This window comes from Scyliorhinus torazame, chromosome 17 (assembly GCF_047496885.1).
Source record: "Scyliorhinus torazame isolate Kashiwa2021f chromosome 17, sScyTor2.1, whole genome shotgun sequence".
NCBI lineage: Eukaryota > Metazoa > Chordata > Chondrichthyes > Carcharhiniformes > Scyliorhinidae > Scyliorhinus > Scyliorhinus torazame.
Genome location: NC_092723.1, coordinates 104615896 through 104641352, shown reverse-complemented (window position 1 = coordinate 104641352; position 25457 = coordinate 104615896). Strand labels below are relative to the sequence as shown.

The 25457-nt window shown below is 48.5% G+C and overlaps 1 protein-coding gene across 2 annotated transcripts in view; it reads right to left on the bottom strand.

Annotated features, from left to right (window-relative positions):
• Positions 1–1578: 1578 nt before the first annotated feature.
• Positions 1579–25457, bottom strand: part of LOC140394037 (basic phospholipase A2 homolog) — a 34933-nt gene continuing 11054 nt past the window's right edge. For both annotated transcript variants that reach the window (XM_072480823.1, XM_072480822.1), the window contains 3 exons: positions 20036–20198; positions 18133–18239; positions 1579–8288 (listed from right to left, as the gene is read on the bottom strand). In XM_072480823.1, the coding sequence (XP_072336924.1) occupies positions 8140–8288; positions 18133–18239; positions 20036–20198 (419 nt within the window). In that variant the 3' untranslated portion in view covers positions 1579–8139. The remainder of the gene's footprint in view (positions 8289–18132; positions 18240–20035; positions 20199–25457) is intronic.

Genomic DNA, 25457 nt, shown 5'->3' with positions numbered 1-25457 from the left:
GGGGGTTGTGATGGGTTTATAGGGGTGGTGTGAGGGGGTTATAGGTGGGTTGTGAGGGTAGCGACTGGTGGGGTCGTGTTGAGGTTGGTGTTGGGGAGTGGGGGTGGTGTTGAGGGGTGGTGTTAGCGGGTGGGTGCGGTGTGACCGGGTGGGCGCGGTGTCAGCGGCTGGGGCCAGTATGGGCTAATAGCTTTTAAATTGGCTGCAAGCTTCCATTTCAGCAATGTTTTTATTTTAACTAGTTCTTGCTAGCTTTCTCAGGTTTGGAAAATCCATGAAGTAAAAATGTGAGAAAGAGTGCATCCATGAGGTAATTGCATCTCTGGCACTGTTTGTGGAGGAAAAGTGAAGGGTTTTCTCCAAACCTACCTTCTTACCTGTTTCAGTCCCCCTGACTCCTGACAATCCTACAATCTCTCTCCCCCAATACTGAATTCCCCCTACAGATCATCATCAGACCCATTCCCAAGGTCTCTCTCTTTATCCCTCCCTCCCTACCTATTTGACTGTGGCAGTATCAGCAAGATATCTGAAAAATTCATAATTCCAGGCTTCCCATCCAGAGCAAGCCCCCCTCCCCCCACTGAAGCCCAACGCAAACTGGAGGAACAACACCTCATCTTCCTATTAGGTACATTACAGCCTTTTTGACTCAACGGGCAGGATTATCCCTTCTGACGGCAGAGTGTTGATGCCATCGTAAAAACTGGAGAGTTAATCGATGGCATCATTGGACCGCTAAGTGCAGCGATCCTCTGCCCTACAGGAGGCCAGCAAGGCATTGGAGCGACCCACGCCACACCAGCTGCCGATACCGACGTCAAATGGGCGCCGTGGGTCTGCACTTGTGCGCTGCGACCGGCGCGACTGCGCGCATGCGCGGTAGCTTCCTTCTCCACGCCGGCCCCGACGCAACATGGCATAGGCTACAGGGGCTGGCGTGATGAAAAAGAGGCCCCCACCAGGAGAGGCTGGCCTGCCGATCGGTAGGCCCCATTCGCAGGCCAGGCCATGGTGGAGCCCCCCCCGCCCCTCCCGAGGTCGGACCCCCCTCCCCCCCCCAACCAGGCCACTCCTGACAACATGGATGCCGAGGTCCTGCCGGGTAAGCCCAGATGTGAACGGTGCCGGCGGGACTCAGGCTGTTTTGGCGGCCACTCGGCCCATCCCGGGCGGAGAATCGGGGGGGGGGGGGGGTGCATAGAGTGGCCCCAAACTGGCGCCGCGGCACCGCGCTGGCGCCAATGGCGCCGACTCTCCAGTCACATGCTCTTTCGGAGGGTCGGTGCAGAGTCGATGGCCCGAATGGCATCCTTCTGCACTGTAGGGATTCTATGATTCCATGATGATTGAGTTCCCATATCTGTAGTGGTGTAATGTACAAGCACTGAATCCTCACAGAGAAAGCCTGTAAATAAAGAAAATTGGTATTGCAGTTATCGCTGTTTTATGCCATAATACTTGAATTTGAATCCACAGAGGATGAGAATCAATGTGAGATAATAGAAGTAAAACTAAAAATAAGTACAATGTACCATTCCCACAGGAAGACAAAAAAACTTTCTCAAACACTGAACATTTCTGTCTAATGCTTTTGCTTTTCAATTTAATCATATTACAATATTTTTCATTTGATATTTGACATTGGTCCAAAAAGTAACCAAGAGCACATAATTGTTCATTTTGTACACTTTTCAGTGAAATTTAACTTCGAGTAAAGAAATTTAGCATTAAGAAAGTAGATAAAATCCTAACTGTACGACATCTGAGAGTTCGCCGCAAATGAGAAAACTGGAACAGCAGCAGATTTTACTCAAAAAACACTGTGATCCTTTTAACTAGAAAAAAACATTTTCAATCAGCATAAAATTGTCCTTTTAAGGTCAGTTTTGGATTACATTCTTTTTCTAACTGCATTTTCCATTCTGACTTATATCTAATTCAGCTTGTATACCAAGGCAGCTAGTCAGGTCCCACAGCCTATCGATCGCTCTCATGTCCTGTGTACTTAGAGCCTGTCGTTAGCTACTTTCTATGGCTTATCCTTTTTATATCCTTTAACTTGGTTTTCTACCATTTGCATATCACATTTTCAGGCTTATGGATTAAGCTAAATATCCTACAAATCAGCAGTATGACAGTATTATTTGCGAGTACAAAAGCAAATCACGGTGAAGGCTTGTAAACTAAAATAAAAAAAGCAAATCTTGGAGATACTTTGCAGATTTGAGAGCCTTGGCAAAGAACAAAACATAGGGCGCGATTCTAGGCGCCGGTCGTGGGCCGCTGTCCGCGGCCGGGATGTCGATTCTCCAGCCCGGATGGGCCAAGCGGCCGGGCGGAAACGGCAGAGTCCCAACGGTGCCGTTCACCCCTGGTCACTGCCGGCGGGAACTCTGCGGAAAGGGTCGGGGGCGGCCTGTGGGGTGGGGAAAAGCGCTCCTTCACCGGCTCCGATGGGGTCTGGCCCGCCGATCGGCGGGCCCCGATTGCGGGTCTCTTTCCCCCCCCCCCCACTCTCCCCAGGCCTACTATGTTCCGCTTCCGGCCCCAGAAGCCCCGCGCCATGTTGCGTCGGGGCCGGAGCACTGAAGAAGTCCTCCGCGCGGGTTGGCGCGGCCCAACTGCGCATGCGCGGGTTGGCACGGCGCCCATTTAGTGCCGGGGAGAGAGGCTGGAGCGGCGTGAACCACTCCAGCACCGTGCTGGCCTCCTGTGGGGGCCAGAATTGGTAGTCCCCGCGCCGTTTCGCGCCGTCATGAAACGCGACGGCGTTCACGGCAGCGCGAACACTTAGTCTCGATTTTGGAGAATCGCGCCCATAGAGCGCGAATCAGCATCCCCGTTCTGCCCGGCACGGATCCATTCGGCATGGGTGAATAGTGTGAGAACCCTAAATCGGGCTCTTTGCCTGGCCGATCCCGATCTACCTGACTCCCTCCTCCTGCTGCGATCTGGCTTACGCCCTCACTGGGCGAGATTCAGTTCTGCATATTTAAATGAGCCATAGGCTCATACCCTGGGAGTCAACATCCGCACCTGCGAGACTTTGAGAGGGCACCTTTTAGTATTGGTTCACACAAATGTGAACCAGGCGTGATGGCACCTTGGGCCATTAGAGACCACTGAGTGGTTGGGGACAGGGCAGGGTGCTACCCTGGCACTCCCCTGGCACCTGGAGAGTGCCACCCTGGCAGCACCACCCAGGCACTGTCAGAGTGGCAGTGACACTGCCAGCGTGCCAAACTGTGATTGACACTCCGGTGCGCAGCTGACTGTGGCAATGGTGTTCCATGCCCGTCCAACCTGACCCCACAGTCCATCTCCTAGCCACCCCCCTGCTGCTCCCCCCGGCCAGCGGCGCAACTGTCAGCAAACTATGGCAATATTGGACACTTTCCGTACCCTTCTCTCTCCCTCAGCAGCCATGGCGCTTATTCCCCGATTTTTGAAAGCACAAGTGAAACTCGCCGTCGGGAATTCACCTGGTAGAGACGGAGAATCACGGAGGCGCAGAGAATACCGGGTCAGGCCCGCTAATGATATGCCAACAGTGTTTACTGTACATGCGGAGTGGAACGCATTGATGCCGCTGTCGAGGCACTGGAGAATTGCGATTTGGAGTAAAACCATGATTTTAGCGTCAAATCCGATCCTCCGCCCAATCGCGTTTCCCAATTCCGGCAACAGCTGACGGAGAATCCCACCCAATATTTCTGCTTTTTGATTCCCCCCTGTAGAGATGAACGCAGGTTTGTTAACCAGTGTTGCGGCTTTGGGTGATTGGGTTTTCTATATCCCCAAATTCCTCTGTACCTCTACTCCATTTTGGCACTCATTTTCCGAGCAGGTTATGGCCTCCCTACTCTCTACTAAAAACCATCTTAAGCTAATCTATATTAAAGTATTTTCTCATTTTACAAATTTACTAATGCCTACTTGTGTCTTTAAACATGCTGTGCCTACATTTACCTGAATGACGATTAGGTAGCTTGAACTTCAATTTTCAAATTTAAATTTAAGATATATGAGAACTAGGAGCAGGAGTGGGCAGTTTAGCTCTAATAGCCCGCTCCGCCATTGAATACGACCATGGCTGATCTCCTCTCAGCCTCAATTCCACGTTCTTGCCCGTTCTCCATAATCCTTCAACTCATAGTTAATTAAAAATCTGTCTCTCTCCTTAAATTTACTCAATGTCCCGGCATCCATCGCATTCTGGGGTGGTGAATTCCTTATCGCCGTTTTAAACCTGTTACTCCTTGCCCTTACCCTAAAACCATGAAGGTGTGACTCTGATACTTTCCTTGAGTCCTGCTGGTTTTATTAATTTAAGTTGATTTTTACCTCATGATCTTTTTTCTAATGAGATCAGTAGGATTTCATTAATTGACATTGGTAAAATGGTCAAATGAGGATGTAAATTTGGATGTAACTGCTGATTACGCCCCAACATTTTTTCTCAGATTCTGCGGATGGTGCTGATGGTATGATGAGGTCGCTGTGCACAAATATCATCCTGTTTAATCTCTGCTCCTTGAACTGGAAATATAGGAAGTGAGCAATCCTGGCTTTGTGGCTGAGTCCAATTGCGATTGGAATGCCACAATCAATAACTAATTACTGGAAGGCATAAAATGAACAGAATTAGAATTTTGTATCATGTGCTTCATGGGTAAATTCACTTCCACTGGGAAGCCTGTCAGACCATATAAATCAGAAAGACAGAACTTGCATTTATGGAGCACATGTCATACCTTAGGGATGTCCCAAAGCTCTTTAAAACCAATAAAGTACTTTTGAAGTGTAGTTACTGTTATAATGTAGGGACACAACCAATTTTATGTCCAATAAGGTTTAACAAACAATAATGAGATCAATGACCGGATAATCTAATAAAGTGATTGTGGTTGAGACACTTCTGGCCAGGTCACCAGGAGGTCTTTCCTGATCTTCTTCGAAAAGTAACATGGGATTTTTACATCTCATCCAGAAGACACTGCCTCTATGGTAACTGTATGAAAGCTTCAGCCTCGATTGTGTGCTCAAATTCCTGAAGTGGAGCTTGAATCTGTGGCCTTGTGGCTCAGGGTGCAAAGAGCTCCATTTCAATCTCTGGTCTGTGTGGTAACTGGTCTTGGCCAGTGTTGCAACAATAGCGAGGGTAAAAATCAGCCATGATTCCTTCCCCCGATTATTATCAAATAAATGTTGCTGGAAAGTAAATGGGTGTGTTTCTGTTTGGGTTTAGCTGTGGTACACCATAGGCGGGATTCTCTGGCCCCCACAGCTGAGTGTTTATCAGCAGCGGGAGGCAGCGCACTGTTCCGCTGGCAGCACACCGATGACCGTGGACTTCCCTACGCGCAGGGTGGCTTCAATGGGAATTCCCATTCACAATGGGGGGAATAGAGAACCCCGCCACCAGCAAACAGCCGGAGAATTCCAGTCAAAGTCTATCTAACCTGACCATCACTCTCAGTTAAAGCTCACGGATGAATCCTGGCTAGTTTGCCAGATCTGGCTGACTCACATAAAGAACTATCAACCCTTGTGCTTGCTAAGCAAAACATCTCATAAATCCAGGATCATCCAGTAATGCCCAGTTTCTTTCTTCTACTTCAGATCGTCTTCTTAAAACCTTTTCTCCTGTCTTCACTGTGCTCATTTCCAACAATTCGTGTGAGGAGCTCATGGATTTCTTTATTACTATTGCCTCCACCCTTTCCCTTACTCCACCAAGCCAAACCTCCTCTAAGATCCCCCCACCTCATCCCTGAACTTGTATCTTTCTCTATAGTTCGCCTCTTATTTTCCCTTGTCTCAGTTGGTGGCTCTCCTTAATGATGGAGTGGGCAGCCATTCTTTGCCCAAGCCTGTTTCTTGATTACCACTGGGAAACCTCCTCAGTGGTGGGACCGCATTGGGGGAAGCCACAGCTCTGCGCTGTTTTACCAGACCCCTTGCCTCTGTTCCTGCCACCTGAGGATCAATAAAATTGAGCCCACTGTCTTCGGTCCCTGATTATTGACTCCATCCTTCTCCCTGGCAGCTGTCTGAAGCTGAACCAGACTATTTGTAACCTTGGTGTTATACTTGACTCCAAGATGAACTACCGGCCACATATCTAAGCCATCTCTTAATCCACTTTGTTTCACCTTTGTAACATCACCCATCTCTGCCTCACCTCAGTTCTGTTGCTCAAACCCTCAGCCAGGCCTTTGTTGCCTCTAGGCTTGACAATTCTGATACTCTCCTCGCCAGCCTCTCATTTCAGTCCTCTGTGAACTTGAGGACATCAGAAACCCTGCTGCCTTTGTCCTAACTTGTAACAAGTTCTGTCCACTTATCACCCCTGTGTTCACAAACCTACATTGGATCTAATAAAAAAATGCCTCTATTTATAATTCTCACCCTTGTTTTTAAATCTCTCTGTGGCCTCGTCCCTCCCTAATTCTGTAATCTCCTCCAGGCATACAAACTCCTCGAGTTATCTGCACTATCCAATTTGGGCCTTGTTATAACCGCAAGTATCTTACGGGATGGGAACAATTAACTTCCCCATGAAGCTTGCAAAATATGAGCTCCCCTGTTAAGAAGGCGGGGACCTCTAAACAATGTATAGTTGTATGCTTTATAAAGCCGGTCAGTTAGGCACCAGCAAGGCAGGCCCAGTCGGGATCTACGGTGTGATGTACATAATAGTTATTGTCAATAAACAAAGTTTCTTTGAACTACTCGGTGTGGACTCCTTCATGGCCTTATAAAAAACCTCTTGAGCATTCCTGATTTTAATCACTTTATCATTGGTGGCTCAGCCTTCAGCTGCCTAGGCCCTATGTTCTGGCATTCCCTCCCTATACCTCTCTGCTGCACCACCTCTCTTTCTTCCTTTGTCTGTCCTTAAACCTATCTCTTTAAGCAAGCTTCAGGCCATCTGCTCTAATGACTCCTTTTGTGGCTCGGTGCCAAAATTTGATTGATGATTGTTATAGGGCTGTTTTACGGCATTAAAGGCACTATATAAATGTCAGCTGTTGTTGCCTTTGAACTCTTGTTTGTGGAAAATGCTGGAATCCTATAAATTATATTTGTACCAACATTGCTGCTAAAGCACATTTTATCGAGATAGGATAACGTATAGAACTAAATCACACACTCCACACATGGAGTATATCGTAACTGTGCAGTCTGTGATTTTTCCATTCATGATTTTTGAAGTGGGAAATCATGTTTGACACACATACAGGAATCTTTCGAGGATGTAACTAGTAGAGTTGATGAGGGGGAGCCAATGGATATGGTATATTTGGACTTTCAGAAGGTTTTTGATAAAGTCCCGCAGAAGAGATTAACGTGTAAAATTAAATTGCATGGGATTAGGGGTGGTGTATTGAGACAGATAGAAAACTGGTTGGCAGACAGGAAACAAAGAGTAGGAATTAATGGGTCTTTTTCAAATTGGCAGACAATGACTAGTGGGGTACCTCAGGGATCGGTGCTAGGACCCCAGCAAATCACAATATATTTTAATGATTTAGATGAGGAAACAAAATGTAATATCTCCAAATTTGTGAGGATACCAAGTTGCGTGGGAGGGTGAGTTGTGAGGAGGATTCAGAGATCCTTCAGTATGATTTGGACAAGTTGAGTGAGTGGGCAAATGACTGGAGTATACAGTATAATTTGGATAAATGCGAGATTATCCACTTTGGTAGCAAGTATATGAAGGTCGACTATTATCGGAATGTCCATAATTTAGGAGAGGCGAATGTGCAACGTGACTTGTGTGTCCTTGTGCACCAGTCACTGCAGGTAAGCATGCAGGTATAGCAGGCAGTAATGAAGGCAAATGGTATGCTGACCTTCATTGCAAAAGGATTTGAGTACAGGATCAAGGATGTCTTGCTGCAATTATACAGGGCCTTGGTGAGGCCACACCTGGAATATTGTGAGCAATTTTGGTAGCATGGTGGTAATTTCCAACAATTCATGTCCTGTGTCCTGCTGCACTTGTAGTATCATGAAAAAAAGCCTAATTGTTTAGAGAGAATTTTGCTGAACACTTACGTGTTGAATCAACTCAAAGCAAGCTCTACATTCAACCACGACCCACGTTTAAGCATATACCCATATTGTTTAATACGAATAACAGTGTGGTTTTCTTCTTCCACAAAGGAAATTGGGCCACAGTGCATATCTCTTCCAGTATACATTTTTCTTCAAGCAGAGAGATAACTTCATGTCACATTCACAAATCATCCTTTTGCAATGGTCAAAGGAGAACCCTACAATAAAAACAAATAGATTTTTAGAAACTTTATGCTCTGTAATTGGCATTAAACACTCAGTTATCTTGCGTGAATCAGAAGATAGTGTGATCAAATCTCACCCTAGGATTTGCGCACATTACCTAAACTGACACCAGTGCAGACCACAGAGTATGCTGAATTACCGCGGTTGTCATTGTTTTAGATGAAATAGTAAACTCTCCTGAGGGTAAAAAAATCCCAGAGGTCTCTTACAAGAAGATTGTTCTTATCCTAATGTCCCTGACCGAGATTCATCCTTCAAATAATACCAGCAGAACACTTAACTGATCATTTTATCACACTGTTGGACAGAACAACAATGGCCACACTTCAAAAATTAATGATTGGCTGCGGAGCGCTTTGTGATTCCTGGTGATGTGGAAGGAGTTACATAAATGCAACTTCCTCAATTGAATAAACAACTTCTGTTAAGTGGTTGTCCCAGGTCTAATCTGCAAGACGTGGACATGATGTGTAGCGGTAATGCTATTAGACTAATATCCAGAGGCCCAGGTTAATGTTCTGGGGATGTGGATTCAAATCCCACCTGGTAGCTGATAAAAACTGAGAGCTAACTTAGGTATTGGTGACCATAAAACTATCATTGACTGTTGTAAAATTCCATCTGGTTCAGTAATGGAGAGTGGTGTTGTGCTTTTGTCTCTAGACTAGCAATCCAGAGACCCAGGGTAATGTTTTGGAGTCCCAGGTTCGAATCCTGCCACAGCATTTGGTGAAATTTGAAATCAATAAAAAATCGGGAATTAAAAGTCTCAATGGTGACCATGAAACTCTTTGCTGATTGTTGTTAAAACCCACCTGGTTCATTAATGTCCTTCAGAGAAGGATATCTGCCTTTCTTACCTGGTCTGCCCTTCATGTGACTGCAGACCCACACAGCAATGTGGTTGGCGCTTAAAATGCCCCCCTCTGAAGGGCAATTAGGAATGGGCAACAAATGCAGGTCCGTCCAGCCAGCGACGCCCAGATCCCATGAACAAATAAAAAAAAGAGTCCAATGTGATGTCTGGACACCAAATGTCAACTCTTTTTCCCTCTCCAAAGATGCTAATGACATGTTGCGATTTTCCAGCACTGTTTTTATTTATGGTTTATGCTTAACTGCCCTTAGAAATGGCCTTGGAAGCCACTAAGTCCAAGGACAATTAGAGAGAGGCAACAAACCTTGCTAGCAATGTCACATCTCATGAAATAATAAAATAAATTTCAGCAGAAAAACATCTGGGGCTGGATTCTCTGTTTCAGCAGCTAAGTGTCGGTGCCAACGGAGCATGTGTGGTCTTTTATGATCAAATAATCGGCGGGACACCCTCACCAATTCCGGGACTGATGAGAGGCTAGCACCGGCGCCGAATGATACCCCCACGTCTTGTGCCGAAACCGGCCGGAGAGTGGCCGGGTCCCAAGCCGCGCATGTGTATGGCTGACGACCTGCAGCAGTCGCGCCGTACACATGGCACTAGCCGTGCGCGGACCCAATCCGCCATCCGTGACCCCACAGCCCACCACTGGCCACCCCACACCAGTCTCTCCAGCCCTTGCAGAAGCCCCCCTCGGCCAGCGGCATGGATCCCGACCGAGTGTGACTGCGCTGGACACAGTCCGCAGCCACCACGCTGGGTTCCCGCAAGGTTGGCACCACATGTGTCCCGCACCGTCGGGAACTTGGCCCATCGGAGACGGAGCATCATGGGTGGGCCGGCCGCTGTCGCGCCAATGCCGTTGCAATGGCGTGCAGCGATGACGCCATTTCCAAGGAAGCGGAGCATGGCTGACCGGCGTCAAATCGGCGCCGGCCCCGATTGCAATGTCGTAACTCATTCTCCGCCTGATTGGCGAACACGATTTTGGCGTCGGGCAACGGAGAATCCCGTCCCTTATTTTTATAAAGAAAGAGAAAATAAAGAAGGGCAGGTGACAGAAGTGTTAGTGAGGGATCACTTTGGGACCAGTAACTATAACTCCATTAGTTTTAAGATAGCTATGGAGAATGATAGTTCTGGTCAAAAGCTAAAATTCTAAATTGGGGAATGGCCAATTTCGATGGTATTAGGTGGGAACTTTCTAAAGTTGATTGGGGGAGCCTGTTTACAGGCAAGGGGTCAGCTGGTAAGTGGGAGTCTTTCAAAAAGGTGTTAGCTTGGGTTCAGGGTGAGCACATTCCTCTTAAGAGTGAAGGGTAAGGCTGGTAGAAGTAGGGAACCCTGGATGACTCGGGATATTGTGGCCATGGTCAAAAGGAAGAAGAAGGAAGCATATGACATGACTGGGCAGCTGGGATCAAGTGGATCCCTTGAAGAGTATAGGGCTTGTTGGAGTAGAGTTAAGAGAGAAATCAGGAGAGCAAAAAGGGGACATGAGATTGTCTTGGCAGATAAGGCAAAGGAAAATCCAATGAGCTTTTACAGATACATAAAGGGTAAAAGGGTAACTAGGGGGAAGGTAAGGCCTCTTAAGGATAAACAAGATCATCTATGTGCGGATCCACAAGGGATGGGCGAGGTCCTAAATGAATATTTCTCATCAGTATTTACTGTAGAGAGAGGCATGAATGTTAGGGAAATTGGGGAAATAAAAAGTGATATCTTGAGGAGTGTACATATTACACAGGAGGTGCTGGAGATATTAAAGTGCATCAAGATAGATACATCCCCGGGACCTGATGAAATGTATCCCAGGACGTTGTGGGAGTCTAGGGAGGTCATTGCCGGCCCCTAGCTGAGATATTTGAATCATTGACAGCCACAGAAGAGGTGCCTGAAGATTGGAGGGTAGCAAATGTTGTGGCCTTGTTTAAGAAGGGCAATTGGGATTAGCCTTGGAACTACAGACCGGTGAGCCTTACTTCTGTAGTGGGTAAGTTGTTAGAAGGTATTCTGAGGGACATGATCTAGAGGCATTTAGACAGTTCAGGGCTAATTAGGGAAAGTCAGCACAGTTTTGTAAGGGGATACGAATTTGATTGAATTTTTTGAAGGGATAACCAAGAAAGTAGATGAGGGCAGTGCGGTCGACGTTGTCTACATGGACTTTACCAAGGCCTTTGACAAGGTACGGCATGGTAGATTGTTGCAAAAGGTTAAATCTCACAGAACCCAGGGTGATGTAGCCAATTGGATACAAAATTAGCTTGACGACCGAAGCCAAAGGGTTGTTTTTCAAACTGGAGGCCTGTGACGAGCGGTGCCTCAGGGATCGGTGCTGCATCCACTGTTATTTGTTCTATATATATAAATAATTTGAATGAGAATGCTGCCTCACGGTGCCGAGGTCCCAGGTTTAATCTCGGCTCTGGGTCACTGACCGCGTGGAGTTTGTACATTCTCCCCGTTTATGCATGTGTTTCGCCCCCACAACCCAAAGATGTGCAAGCTAGGTGGATTGGCCACGCCTAATTTGTCCCTTAATTGGAAAAAGTAAAACGGTACTCTAAATTTATTTAAAAAAAAATACTGGGGGCGATTCTCCGAGCCCCGCGCCGGGCCGGATAATCGGCTCAACCGCACCACAACGCCCCGACTCCGGCGTGCGATTCTCTGAGGTGCGGAGAATCGGCGCCATTTGCGCCGGCGCGTTTGACATGGCGCTGGCCGCGGGCTGCTGGAATCGGCGGGGCTGCCGATTCTCCGGCCCGGATGGACCGAGCAGCCGCGCGGATACGACAGAGTCCCACCGGCGCCGTTCACCCTTGGTCGCTGCCGGCGGGAACTCTGCACGAAGGGTCGGGGGGGGGGGCGGCCTGTGGGGCGCGGAAAAGCGATCCTTCACCGGGGGGGGGCCTCCGATGGAGTCTGGCCCGCGGTCTGGGCCCACCGATCGGAGGGCTGGCCTCTCCCCCCCCCGGGCCTACGTTGTTGCACGGCCGGCCCCTGAACACCGACGCCATGTTGAGTCGGCGCCAGCGCGCTGAAGAAGTCCCCCGTGCATGTGCAGGTTGGCGCGGCGCCCATTTGGCGCCGGGGAGGCTGGAGCGGCATGAACCGCTCCAGTGCCGTGCTGGCCCCCTGTGGGGGACAGAATCGGTTGTACCCGGGCCCGTTTCACGCCGTCGTGAAACGTGGCGGCGTTCACGCTGGCGCGAACACTTGGTCTCCATTTTGGAGAATAGCCCCCATTGTCGTGTGTAGCAGAGCCATAAGAAGTATTAAAAACTCAGTGATATTATGGGTCGCAATTTGATTCATTCAGGGTAAAGCATTATTTCATATTTATTCTGCAGAATTTAAGGAGGAAGACTTTTCAATTCCGATAGTTTTATTAAAAGTTAAATTGTTACAGACAAGGCACTGACTAATTGGCAATAACTCTCAGTGCAATAGAATGGGACAATTATAGGTATTATCCCCCTCAGCATGAGCTACACAAATGAATCGATGTCACCTTGTGCAGAGGCAGGGAAATAAGGGAGGGCCTGAGCCTGGATAATTAGTGTTCGAATGTTCGGTGTCATTCTCTGGTCAGTAACCATTTCCATTATAGAATCCCTACAGTGCAGAAGGTGGCCATTCGGCTCATTGGGTCTGCACCGACCGTCTGAAAGAGTACACTGCCTAGGCCCACTCCCATGCCCTATTCCCGTAACCCCACCTAACCTTTGGACGCTAAGGGGCAATATTGGCATGACCATCCACATCTTTGCACTGTGGGAGGAAACGGGAGCACCCGGGGGAAACACACGCAGACATGGGGAGAATGTGAGGCAGCAGTGCTAATCACTGTGCAACCCTGCCGCCCTTGACTGCTAATAGGAATGTAACTTTGCAAATCCCTCTTTAAGCTCCCTCCTTAAACTTTACAGGCTCTTGTTTCTCTGCAATACAAATATGGAGATATGTAAGAGTAACCTGAACTAGCTTACATGTTGAAAAATCAGCTTCGTACCTAAACTAAAAGAACTTTGCTGGGCTTTCACTTCCTCTTGACCCAGTTATTCTTAACTTCCATTGAAGACAATTTTGACTCTGAGCTTGAGGAAGTAGACAGTACACCTGCTCTCTTGATCACCAGTGACTTTGCATACCATCTGGTAAAGAGCTACCAAAAATAATATGGAAATCGTTCAACCTTGGTGTTCTGTTATTTCTTAAAAAAAATATATATTTATTGAGATTTTACATTTTAGAGAATAATGCAAAAAAGTTATAAAATAATATATTGCCACAAGCAAGGAGAAAATAACGGCTTAACATACATGAGTACAGAATGGGACAGGAGAACAACACAACTGGCTCGGTGCAATCAATAGACAAAACTAGATACTCGCATCGCCCCACTAGAAACCAATCGCCCCACTAGAAACTGAAGGAGAAACCGGATAAGATCATGAGTATATGACAAAATGCTGCACAAGCCCGCAATCGTCACGTGAATCAGAATTAACCTCCTGATCAGGCGAACACCAATGTACATCCTCCTCAACTCCAGCAACGTCAACGTCAGCAACAATCCATCACAACCTCTTCCTTCTGAATATCAGATCCATCTGCACCCATGTGGGAGCCAAGAGCAGATTTGTCATACTTACCCTGACAAAAACAAAAGAAAATACATGGAAACCCCAATTCTAAGGGGATTTACATACATGTCACACAACACAACTAAACCCTAATACAGGCCCAGGGCAGAATCAAAATCATTCCATACATGTTTGCATTATGATCAGGCCTTCTCCCAAGGGAAAAAAGAAGGAAACTCGAACCAGAATGACCAAAACTAACCCACCTGATGACAAAGGGTGAGGACCTGACCCAGACCCTATGCCTCCCTGATGCCTGCCAAGCACCCACCAACGAAGAGGAGAATACCACTCACTCAACAAGAAGGCTTCCTACCCTCCCAATGGGACAGCAGAATATCCACCAAAGCACAAAACTCAGCCAATCCCCAGGCCCCCGAGAAGCAAAACCCATCCCCCAGGATGCCCCCCCCCCCCCCCCCACTGCAAGCACCCTCAAAGAGGGACATCCAGAGCCCCTAGGGGCAACAGCACTAGACCTGGCCGAGCCCAGCACCAACTGACACACAGAAGACGCTATACCTCCAGGATCTCATCCAGGGCAACGCACCATCCCCACACATACTAATAACAAGATAATTACTCCAGCCCCAGCCAAGGTGGGCCCCAGCCCAAGTAGGAAAAAACCCATTAAGACACCCAAAAATTAGGAGCCCTGCAAGGAAGAGCCGATTCCCTCACCCCGGCACAACCAGGCAAACCACCCTCTCCCACCTCCCCGAAGCCACCGGACCAGATCAGGATATGAACCACCACAATGCTCACCCGGACGAAGAGAAGAGAAAAAAAGCCCTAGGAAGGGATGCCCAGCCTAGCTCAATGCGACCACTGTCACAGAAAGGATACCCAGAGCGTCCTCTCTCTGCAACAACCCAACAGAATTATCAGTCTCTCCTCAGCATGTTTTGATAGCGCAAGGGAGGAGTAAAGAAAGAGACCTAAGCGGAGGAAAATAAAAATTCAACCTCAAGGAGCAGTCAGAAGAAACCCAGTCCTTCCCAGGATACAAAATCTGCCCAGGCCATTGAAGGTAAAACTCATGGATTCTTAAATTCAAATAACCCCCAAAACCTGAAACAGATTAATGCTAACTAGCCCTCAATCTCAGTGAGGACTGAACTAACCATATGGACTCCAAACATCCACCCTTCACTCCAGCCCAGCTCCACTCATCTTCTTCATAAACGTGGCAGGGGGTGATTAAAAAACACTCCCATCCCCCCAACCTCAAGGATTATAAGACACAATAACCAGAAGGATTAAAACTGTGCACAAATCACACTTTCCATAATTGACTCAGTATGATTTTGCTGGATCAGTATAATCAATGGCACAGACCACCATGCTCACAATTTGCATTCCTCTACAGCAAAAAAGACATCAACAAATAATCAACAATATGATCATCAGGGAGTAATGTTCAGGATTAAAAAAGAACTGCAGGGTAAATAGCAGGAGAAAGACATCTCCCATGTTGCGTGAGAAGGCAAAGGACAAAGCAGGATCAATGAGAATGCTTCAGGATTTCTACGATAGAAGCACGAGACACCATCACTTCCACCATGCTGTCTCATTGACGCCCAGGCGGTCCACGCCCAAGGCCCCAGCCAGGGGGAAATGACTCGGCCCGCTCGGGCCCCTCCAACTTCTCATGACAAGCATCGAAAATAAGCTGATATCGGACTAGTGATCGGTGGGACCAACTGACACTTGGTCACGTAGACAGGTCAGGCTGTGCTGCATTGAATCCGATGTACCCAGCCACCAAATCAAGATTACCAAAGCATGGCAGTCAGCCAACCTTTGAACTCAATCGGGAACTTGCCTCCCACTTCTCGCCAGAGGCCAGGCTCAGGGGCACACCCTGCCCGAGTCCCATCTCCCGAACCCGTCAGGATAGACGACACACAATGCAGCAGGATCTCGACGACACAAAGATGGCCCCTTACCAGGGAAAGTGCTCTTTCGGGTGCAAGAACTCTCGCATTCGCCTCCATTGTTAGTCTAAAAGAACCCTGTCATTCTTCAAAGTGAGCTCTAATGACCTGCACGACAGAGCAGAGATCCTCAGCCAAGATGACATTTGCGATGGCGACCACTGCACCGCCAAGGCGAGAGCCCGCTCAGCAGCAACTGCATCACTGCAAACTGGGCCCCACCACAGTCCATTACGACCACCACAAACAAACAACGATTTTAACATTTTATCTCGGCTCTTCCTCGCAAAAACACTAATCAGGAACTTCCAGGGGCACAGGGTGGATTTACCGGCTGTTCGCGCCGTGGGAAATTCTAGTCCCATGACGGCGCATGGGTTTCCCGGCGAGGGGGATGTGCAGGGTGCAGTCAATGGGAAATCCCATTGACACAGCAGGACCGGTAGATCCTGCTGGCAGGCCGCCTATGCCGCCGAAAACATGCGGCGGGGTGGTCGGTAAACCCGCCCATAGCGTGAGCCATGCAGCCCAAGAAAAAGCAAATATGAAATGTGCATCAGGATGAAATGAAGAATTGAAAGACAAGCAGAGCAGGAGCTCACAAAATGCAACCGCTCCTGCGCTCACATCACATGATCCCCGTTCTGTCATTTCTGTAGATTTATATAAGAGATGTAAGTAAGTTGCAACTAAATTACTGAGAGACCCGGATTTAAGTAGCCACTGATTCAGTACACATTGAAAATAAAATAATTACTGGAGCACTTTGAACGAACGAGTGGCTATATCTTTGATATTAATTTAGCTGTTGCGTGCAGTGACATCTTAGCCCAAGTCACTTGATATCGTCAGCACTCGCTGTTCAATAATAATCAAAAGTTCAGCAAATGTTGATTAATAGTTTTTTTTAAAAAGGCATCTCAAATAATGTATTTTTGCAATTGAAATTCTAAAAGCATTCCTGATGGTTAGATCACTTCTGGTAAATGAATCATATTAGAAACAACATACAACTAAATTGTGTTTTATGAAATAAATTGCATTCGTCAATCAATGAGGAATTCTCAACATTTCCTTACAGGTTGTCAGTGGCGCTCATTAGAGTACATCATTGCAGAGTGAAAATTTGAATCTGTTTATCGACATGTTTTCCCTGTGTGTACTGAATGCCCTTTTCAACACTCACTATGTTCTCCACAATAAACTCGATGAACCAAAACAGTGATGAATTTTGTACTTGTTTTATCACGATGTTCAAGCTGTACCTCAGGGCATCTCAACTTTTAATAGCTTTCAAGCTGTGAGATCAGTCTCAGAGGCTGCACAGGGCTGTTGGTCCCCATTTGGCTTTAGATTAGAAATGTTTCCAGAATTCCTCACTCTCTAACACTTTATTGTTCCCCATTAATTATAAAGCAGACATTTTTTATGCCAACACTGATCTTCTAGATATTTTTGAAACCTGGAGGAAGGTTTTGATTCTTCAGGAGGTGTACCACATTTATAAAATATTACATCTGTATTGGTTACGTTTGTTTACAAACTGGAACATCCTCAAATACTTAGCAATGCTAGTACAGGACAAATATTCTGATACAGTGATTGCTGTTATAAACAGTGTGGCTTCATTGTCCAGGAAATTAAAAGCCATTAAAACAGATCATGTTTTAATGTTTGGTAAACCTAGGACAAAAAATAAATCCATTCTCAATACCAGATTGCCTGCCCCCACTGAGTATTTTTGTAATGGGGAGGACATGTAAAATAGGTTGGGTGGCTTGGCCACCATCTTCTTGCCCACTGGCGAGCTGAACCCCATAATACTCTAGGTGGGTGGGTGTCGACATCAGCAGCCTGCCAGCCATATGTCCTCCTCCTTCAGGTACCATGCCCTAAGAGGACATTGGCAAAAATGGACTTCCATTGGATTAGTCCATGATGATGCTTGGCAAAGTCCTTCAGTGGTTTGCTGTTGCTTTCTGCAATATGGTTGCCCGGGAAATTCTCCCGGTCTTACCACCTGCCCTCAGGCACATTGGAAGTATTTACAGGCTGCTAACCAACCTGTTTGGCCACGTAAGCATCTTCTTTGGCCATTCAGTCATGCTGGACTTCCCCACCTTGGGCCACCTTTATCACAAATCAACCTTCCTTCACAAACCCAGGTTGTGGCATCAGTTGGGAAGCTGACAGACTCCGTTTAAATGAGGCCCGATCTTTAAAAAATCAACTGGAACTCATGTGGTCCCCAGTTTCTGGATGCACCACTCATCTCGGCTTCAGGCACCCATCCCAGTCCCGACCACCTGTTCAAATCCAGCCCTTTTAAGAGTAACCTCTTACTCACCACATCTCGGAGTATTATATCTGCAATACCAGTTATAACTGTCTGATTTGGGACGACAACCGGCTCTCTCTGCATTTGCATAACAGCAGTCATGATCAAAACAGCACCTTAAGACAAATAGGAATAAACAAATGAGAAAAGTAACCAACTGGTTGGGCGCCTAGTCTAAAGTGAGTGTCTGGAGGGTCAAAATGTACTGCTCATGTCTCACCAAAATATTTCCTTCCATGGATGCTAACAGCCATAGAAGCAAGTGAATAACGGTCATTTAGACCCCAACATTTTTCCTTTTCCTCTACTTCTGAAAGCACTAACTCTTAAGGGAAGTACAATTCTATGAGTGTCTGTCGCACTTCACTCACTGGCCTTTGTTCATATCTCTGTCAGCAGATTACTTGCGCACTGTAGTTGAGCCTCGCTCAGCATCTACACACATTTGTTAACCAGAAGAAGTCCCTGGATAGTAATCTATATCAAGCAACCTGACTCAATGCTGCTCTTCCTAACTCAGGCCTCTTGCAGTGGATGCACTATTAGCCTGCCTGAGTTTGCCTTAACTCAGAGCTAATGCGCAAATTGACGGACTCATTGTTTCCTACATTGTGATAGTAAATTTGAAGGTTCTCATAAAGCACTTTGGGCCATATATATAAATGTAACTGTCCTTTATTTATTTAATTAGCTATTGCTTTCAGCAAGCATTGAACATCTCAATGGCAGATACTGCTGCCAACCTGTGGAAGATTTTCTATTAAGCTAGCAGCAGGCCCCAGGGTAATTTAAATCTTTGCTACCAGCAATAAAATTTGAAATTATTCGCAGACTTTTAAGGAACAACTGAGCTGGGAGAATGGGAGGCAGAAGGACAGAATAAACAAGCATTTCTTATTTTAAGAAGGTAACTTTAATTGCTAAATTGCGATTGCTTGCTTTCAGTTTCCATTTACACATCTTTTAAATCAGAAAATTCAGATAGGGAGAAGCAATTTTGGGACTAAGTCCCCATGCCATCATGAAAACTGTGGTCTTTTACGCCAGGAAAACTGTCAAAAGGCCACAGATTCCCCGTTTTGCTGGGGGCTAGCAGGGAGCCGTCGTAGAGTTCGCAGCTCTAGCAGCCGAGACAGCCTCAGCACTTCCAGGTCAGAGGCGGCACATGCGCACGGCGGCGGCCTCCAGCGGCCGCACAGTGCTCCATGGCGGACTCAGCCCGTGGACCTGGACCAGCAAAGTAGTGCCCTGCATCGGCCGCTCGCGTGCCCCGGGCCGCCCGCACACATTGCCCCAGCCCCGAATGAAGCCCCTCCTGCCCGTCGATCGGCCCTCCCCCGACTGGCGGCCCCTGGACTGAGTCCGCAGCCGCCACGCGAGGATCCCGGACGGTGGGACCATGAGAGTCCCACGCTGTTGGGAATTCGGCCGGTCGGGGGCGGACCATCGCGGGGTGGGCCTCTGGCAATGGCCTGAGGCGGTGGATACTCGGCAGGGCGTACTCCACGAGTACGACGATTTTCGGGGGGGGAGGAGAATTTAAAAACCGGCGCCACTCCCGATTTCAGCACCAAAACGGATTCTCCGCCATGTCTTCGATATCGATTTCGGCGTCAGGGAGCGGAGAATCCAGCCCCTTATTTCTGCGAGTCCAGTGGCCAATAGGTGTTTGTGAACACCATTGGCCTTGGTGATGTCAAGAATCTGAGAGTAGGCACTAGGACTAGGTGGATAGTGTCTGTTCTAGCGACTGTGAGGGTAATGCACTCGTGTTCCGAGGCATTTTTGTCAGTTGTTTTCAATGTCAAGGCTGGGCACTGGCTTCGAATAAATTTGATGTGTTTCAAAGCCTAACCCCAAGAGAAACAAATCCCACCTCTGAGTAATTGCAGAGTACAGAAGCCTTTCTTACCAATCAGTGCCATCCTTTGGCCGGCCTTTTCCTCCAATTCCACAGTGACAACCATACATGAGGTAAGAAATGGAGCGCTTGGTGCTGCACCGAATCATTCCGGCCAGGTCCCAAATACTTCTTGCTTGCCGTCTATGATGTTCTTGCACAGCTGTGACATGCACTGGATGAAGACCACAAACAGATTTACACCCTGACATTGATGTGCATGAGTACACATGAGAGTATGCCTTTTCTCAGTAAAAATAATACAATATTTTCGATGCGTACCACACACAATCCTCCCCCATCCCCGCAGCCATTGACAAACTCAATAGGGCTGAAGTTGGACAAAGTCAATGGCACAAGCCAATGGAATCGCATGTGCCAACGATTAAACACAACATCTGGCTGGAATTCCCCAGCCGTTCACTGGCGGTCGGATTCTCTGGTACCGCCGGCAGTGCATCCCCGCTCACGGGTTTCTCGGCGGCGTGGGATGGCATCAGTAGGAATTCTCATTGACCCTCGTCAGGAGCAGAGAATCCGGCCGCCAGTGAACAGAGCGGCCAACTTCTTTCTCCTTGCTAGTAACGGTAGCGGGCCGGACTCTCAACGGAGAATCCAACCCCTGATATTTTGTTCTTTTCAGGTCAGTGGAACTTGTTATCAGGTGTAGAGTACAACAGGCAACTGATACAATAGGGAAAGAGCGGAGACTCCTTAAGATAAGTTAAAATAATGGCACAGCAGGGTCAGGAGAAGTCAAAGTGATACACCAAATCTCAAATGGAAAGTCTGCATCTCTGCTGCCCCAGACCCCATACACCCCCTCGGCATCTCTTTCCCAGTGTGTTTATAGATCTGTGGGTGCACGTACAGCACATGGACTGATCATAAAAACATATGGTCGTAAGAAATAGGAGGAGATGTAAACTTGCTGTGCCATTTGACAAGATCATTGCTGATCTATCCTGCCTACCCCCATAACCCTTAACTCCCTTGTTGATCAAATATCTATGTAATGCAGCCTTGAACATATTCAATGACCCAGCCTCCCTGCAGAAGAGAATTCCAAAGATTCTGTGAGAGAAGAAATTCCTCCTCATCTCTGTCTTAAATGGGAGACCCCAACCCCTTAGTTCTAGATTCCCCCACAAGACGAAACTTCCTCTGTGTCTACCCTGTCAAGCCCCCTCAGAATCTTATGTTTCAATAAGACCACCTCCCATTCTTCTAAATTCCTGTGAATATGGGCCCACCTTCTCAACCCTTACTCATAAGATAACTCCTTCATCCGAGCAGTCAGCCCAATCATCTTTCTCTGAACTGCACACAATGCACGTTTACCCTTGTAAATAAGGAGACTCTAGATGCCCATACAGTTGTCATAAGACTTTCTTACTTTTATACTCCAACCCCCTTGTAATAAAAGTCAACATTCTATTTTCTTTCCAAATTACTTGCTGAACCTGCATGCTGAATTTTTGGTGATTCACATACAAAGACATCCAGATCCCTCTGTACTGCCAGTGCCAGGGTGCCCAGGTGTCAAGTTGACACTGCCAGGTAGAGGGGAGATGAGGGACGGTTCCCGGGGGCTTCACCAAAGTTGGGGCGCTGTAGGTGGGCTCAAAAACTGGGGGAAGGCCTGAAAGAGTGCGGGTGGAAAGATCGAGGCTGCCAGACAAAATGGTGTTCCAATCGGCGAGGAGCCTTTCCTGCTAGTAAGCTTCAGCTTGCCAGAAGGAAATCTCTCCAAGTGCGGCCTCGGCGGGGAGAAACTCTCTGAGGCCCAAAAAATGTCAAAGTGCTGTTGGATAGCGGGACGTTTCTCGGCACTGCAGCCACTGATAAACACACCGTTAAATGTGCCGTTCAGCAGACTTTAACTTCAGTCCGTTGAATCTTGCCCTACATCTGATTTCCCCTTAATGTATGCTGCTTGTCCCATCACAGAACTCTAATAAGTTTGACAAACACAATTTCCCTTTCCCAAAACCATGTTGACGCTGCCTGATTGTATTTAATTTTTAAATGTCCTGCTACCACCTCCTTAACAATGGATTCCCAGTGACAGACTGACTGGCCTTTAGTTTCCTGCTTGGTTGCAGTGTTTCAAGAAGGTAGCTCACCCTACCTCGTCAAGGGTAATTAGGGATGGGCAATAAACACTGGCCTTGCCGGTGACATTCACATCCCAAGCCCGGATAAAAATAAAACAGTTCCAAACATCCCCCACCTCGTCCTTCTTTGTTGCTAGTGGCCAAACTTTGGGCTCTGTGATTTTAACCTGTCCTAAGCTGGCCAACTACCTCTTTCCACTTGTTTTGAATGGGCAGCTGGGATGCAAATGAGGCCCATGAATTAAAATAACCTAGGCCTCAAGCTGATCACTCTGGATGGTATTAAGCAAAATTTTCTACCCAGGCCATAAGACCATAAGATGTAGGAGCAAATGTAGGCCATTTGGCCCATCAAGTCTGCCCCGCCATTCAATGAGATCATCACTGATCTGATTGTGGTAAACCACTGTTAGCGTATTGTATGTATTGTGGTAAACTGTTACTGTACTACATGTATTGTGGTAAACAACTGCCTGATGGCTCCGCCTCCCCTCGGGCTCGGTATAAAGGTGGCTGACCTCCGGTCCTGCCCCAGTTCGTGATCAGTGGCCAGGAGGCTTTCTGTTTAGCTTATTAAAGCCACAGTTTCGTTCACTACTCCTCTTGTGTTAATTGATGGCACATCAATTTAATAAGCTAAATTTTTAAGATGAATTCATCATTCAAGCCTGATCGCCTGGAACTCGACCCACAAGTAGCTGATGCCACTGCGACATTCGAGCACTGGCTAAGCTGCTTCGAAGCTTGCCTCAGATCCGCCACCGACGACGTCACCGACCTCCAAAAGCTTCAAATACTCAACGCACGGGTGAACCCGCAAGTTTTCCTTCTTATCAGAGACGTCCCCTCGTATACGAAGGCGAGAATGCTGCTGAAGGGACAGTACGTAAAGGCAGTAAACGAGGTGTACGCCAGGCACCTCCTTGCCACGAGGCGACAACGCCCCGGAGAATAACAAGCCAAATTCCTGTGTGCCTTGCGGGTACTCGGCCGGAACAGTGCTTGCCAGGTGATATCGGCTGTCCAACACATGGAGCTGCTGATCAGGGACGCCTATGTCGCTGGCATTAAATCCAATTACATCCGCCAGCGCTTGCTAGAAGGGGGCACACTCGGCCTCCCAGAGACAGTGCAGCTCTCAAACTTGCTGGAAGTGGCTTTCCAGAACATGGAGGCCTACACCTCCGACCACACGGCACCCTCGTGGACGTCGTGGGCGCCGCCATCACCCGACTCGAGTGCGGCGCAAGCCTGTGCCGCGCAGCAGCCCGCCAACGCCGGAAGCCCGAAATGCTATTGCGGCCAGGGTAATCATCCCAGACAACGCTGCACTGCACGGAACGCGATTTGCAACGGGTGTGGGAGGAAGGGCCACTTCACCAAAGTCTGCCAGGTACAACCTTTCCCTAAAGTTCCTAGGCCCAGCAGCGCTACCTGTTGTCTGTCAGGACCGCCCCCATCTGCCGCGCCACCCGCCATTTGCGACCCGTGGCTGCCGCCATCTTTGCTGCCACCCGCCATGTGCGTCCCGTGGGGGCCACCATCTTCGCCGCCATCTTTGAATCCACCCGCCACGCGCAACCCATGGGGGCCGCCATCTTTGACACCACCTTCGATGCCACCCGCCACACGCGACCCTTGGGGGACGCCTTTTTGGAACCACTCCGCCGCCTCCCGGGATGCCTGCTCCCGGTCGTACGCTGGCCACCGCTACCTCCGACTGGTCCACCCACCACCTTCCGAAGCTCACCTCCATCACACCCGACCAGTCTCGACCTCAGCATCTCACAAAATCCACGATGACCGTCCGGATCAACGGGAACGAGACGGCCTGCCTCTTCGACTCCGGGAACACAGACAGCTTTATCCACCCAGATACGGTAAGGCGCTGCTCCCTCCCAATTTTACCCGCGACCCAGAAAATCTCCCTGGCTTCCGGATCACATTCCGTAGAAATCCGGGGGTACTGTGTCACGACCCTTTCGGTACAAGGCGTAGAGTACACTAACTTTAAGCTCTACGTCCTCCCCCATCTCTGCGCTGCCCTATTACTGGGGCTCGACTTTCAGTGCCACCTCCAAAGCCTGACCTTAAAGTTTGGTGGACCCCTGCCCCCCCCCCCCCCCCCCCCCCCCACCATCTGTAGCCTCGCGACCCTTAAGGTCGCCCCACCCTCGCTCTTCGCTAATCTCACCCCGGACTGTAAGCCCGTCACCACAAGGAGCAGGCGATACACTGTCCGGGACAGGGCCTTTATCAGGTCGGAGGTCCAGCGACTCCTACGAGAGGGGATCATTGAGGCTAGTACCAGCCCCTGGAGAGCACAGGTGGTGGTCGCCAAGACATGGGAGAAGCACCGGATGGTCATCGACGACAGTCAGATGATCAACCGGTGCACGCAGCGCGATGCATACCCCCTCCCACGCATATCTGACATGGTCAATCAGATTGCGCAGTATCAAGTCTTCTCCACTGTTGACTTGAAGTCCGCATACCACCAGCTCCCTATCCGCCCAGAGGACCGCCAATACACTGCCTTCGAGGCAGATGGCCGCCTCTACCACTTCCTCAGGGTTCCCTTCGGCATCACCAATGGGGTCTCAGTCTTCCAGCGAGAAATGGACCGGATGATTGACCAGTACGGGCTGCGGGCCACGTTCCTGTACCTAGATAATGTTACCATCTGCGGCCATGACCAGCAGGACCATGACGCAAACCTCCGGCATTTCTTCCACACCGCTAAGCTCCTTACCCTCACATACAATAAGTAGAAATGCGCACAACCCACCTCGCCATCCTTGGCTACATTGTGGAAAACGGAGTCCTAGGGCCTGACCCCGACCGCATGTGCCCCCTCCTTGAACTTCCACTCCCCCACTGCCCCAAGGCCTGAAGAGATGCCTGGGGTTCTTCTCTTATTATGCCCAGTGGGTCCCCAATTATGCGGAAAAGGCATTCATTAAATCCATCATTTTTCCCCTTACGGCTGAAGCCCGCCTGGCCTTCAACCGCATCAGGTAGATATTGCCAAAGTCGCAATGCACGCTGTGGGCGAGTCCATTCCGTTCCTGGTGGAGAGCGATGTGTCGGACTTTGCACTGGCGGCTACCCTCAACCAAGCAGGCAGGCCCATGGCTTTCTTCTCCCGTACCCTCTATGCCTCCGAAATCCGACACTCCTCCGTCGAAAAGGAAGCCCAAGCTATTGTGGAAGCTGTGCAACATTGGAGGCATTATCTGGCCAGCAGGCGATTCACTCTCCTCACTGACCAACTGTCGGTTGCCTTCATGTTTAATAATACACAGCGGGGCAAAATC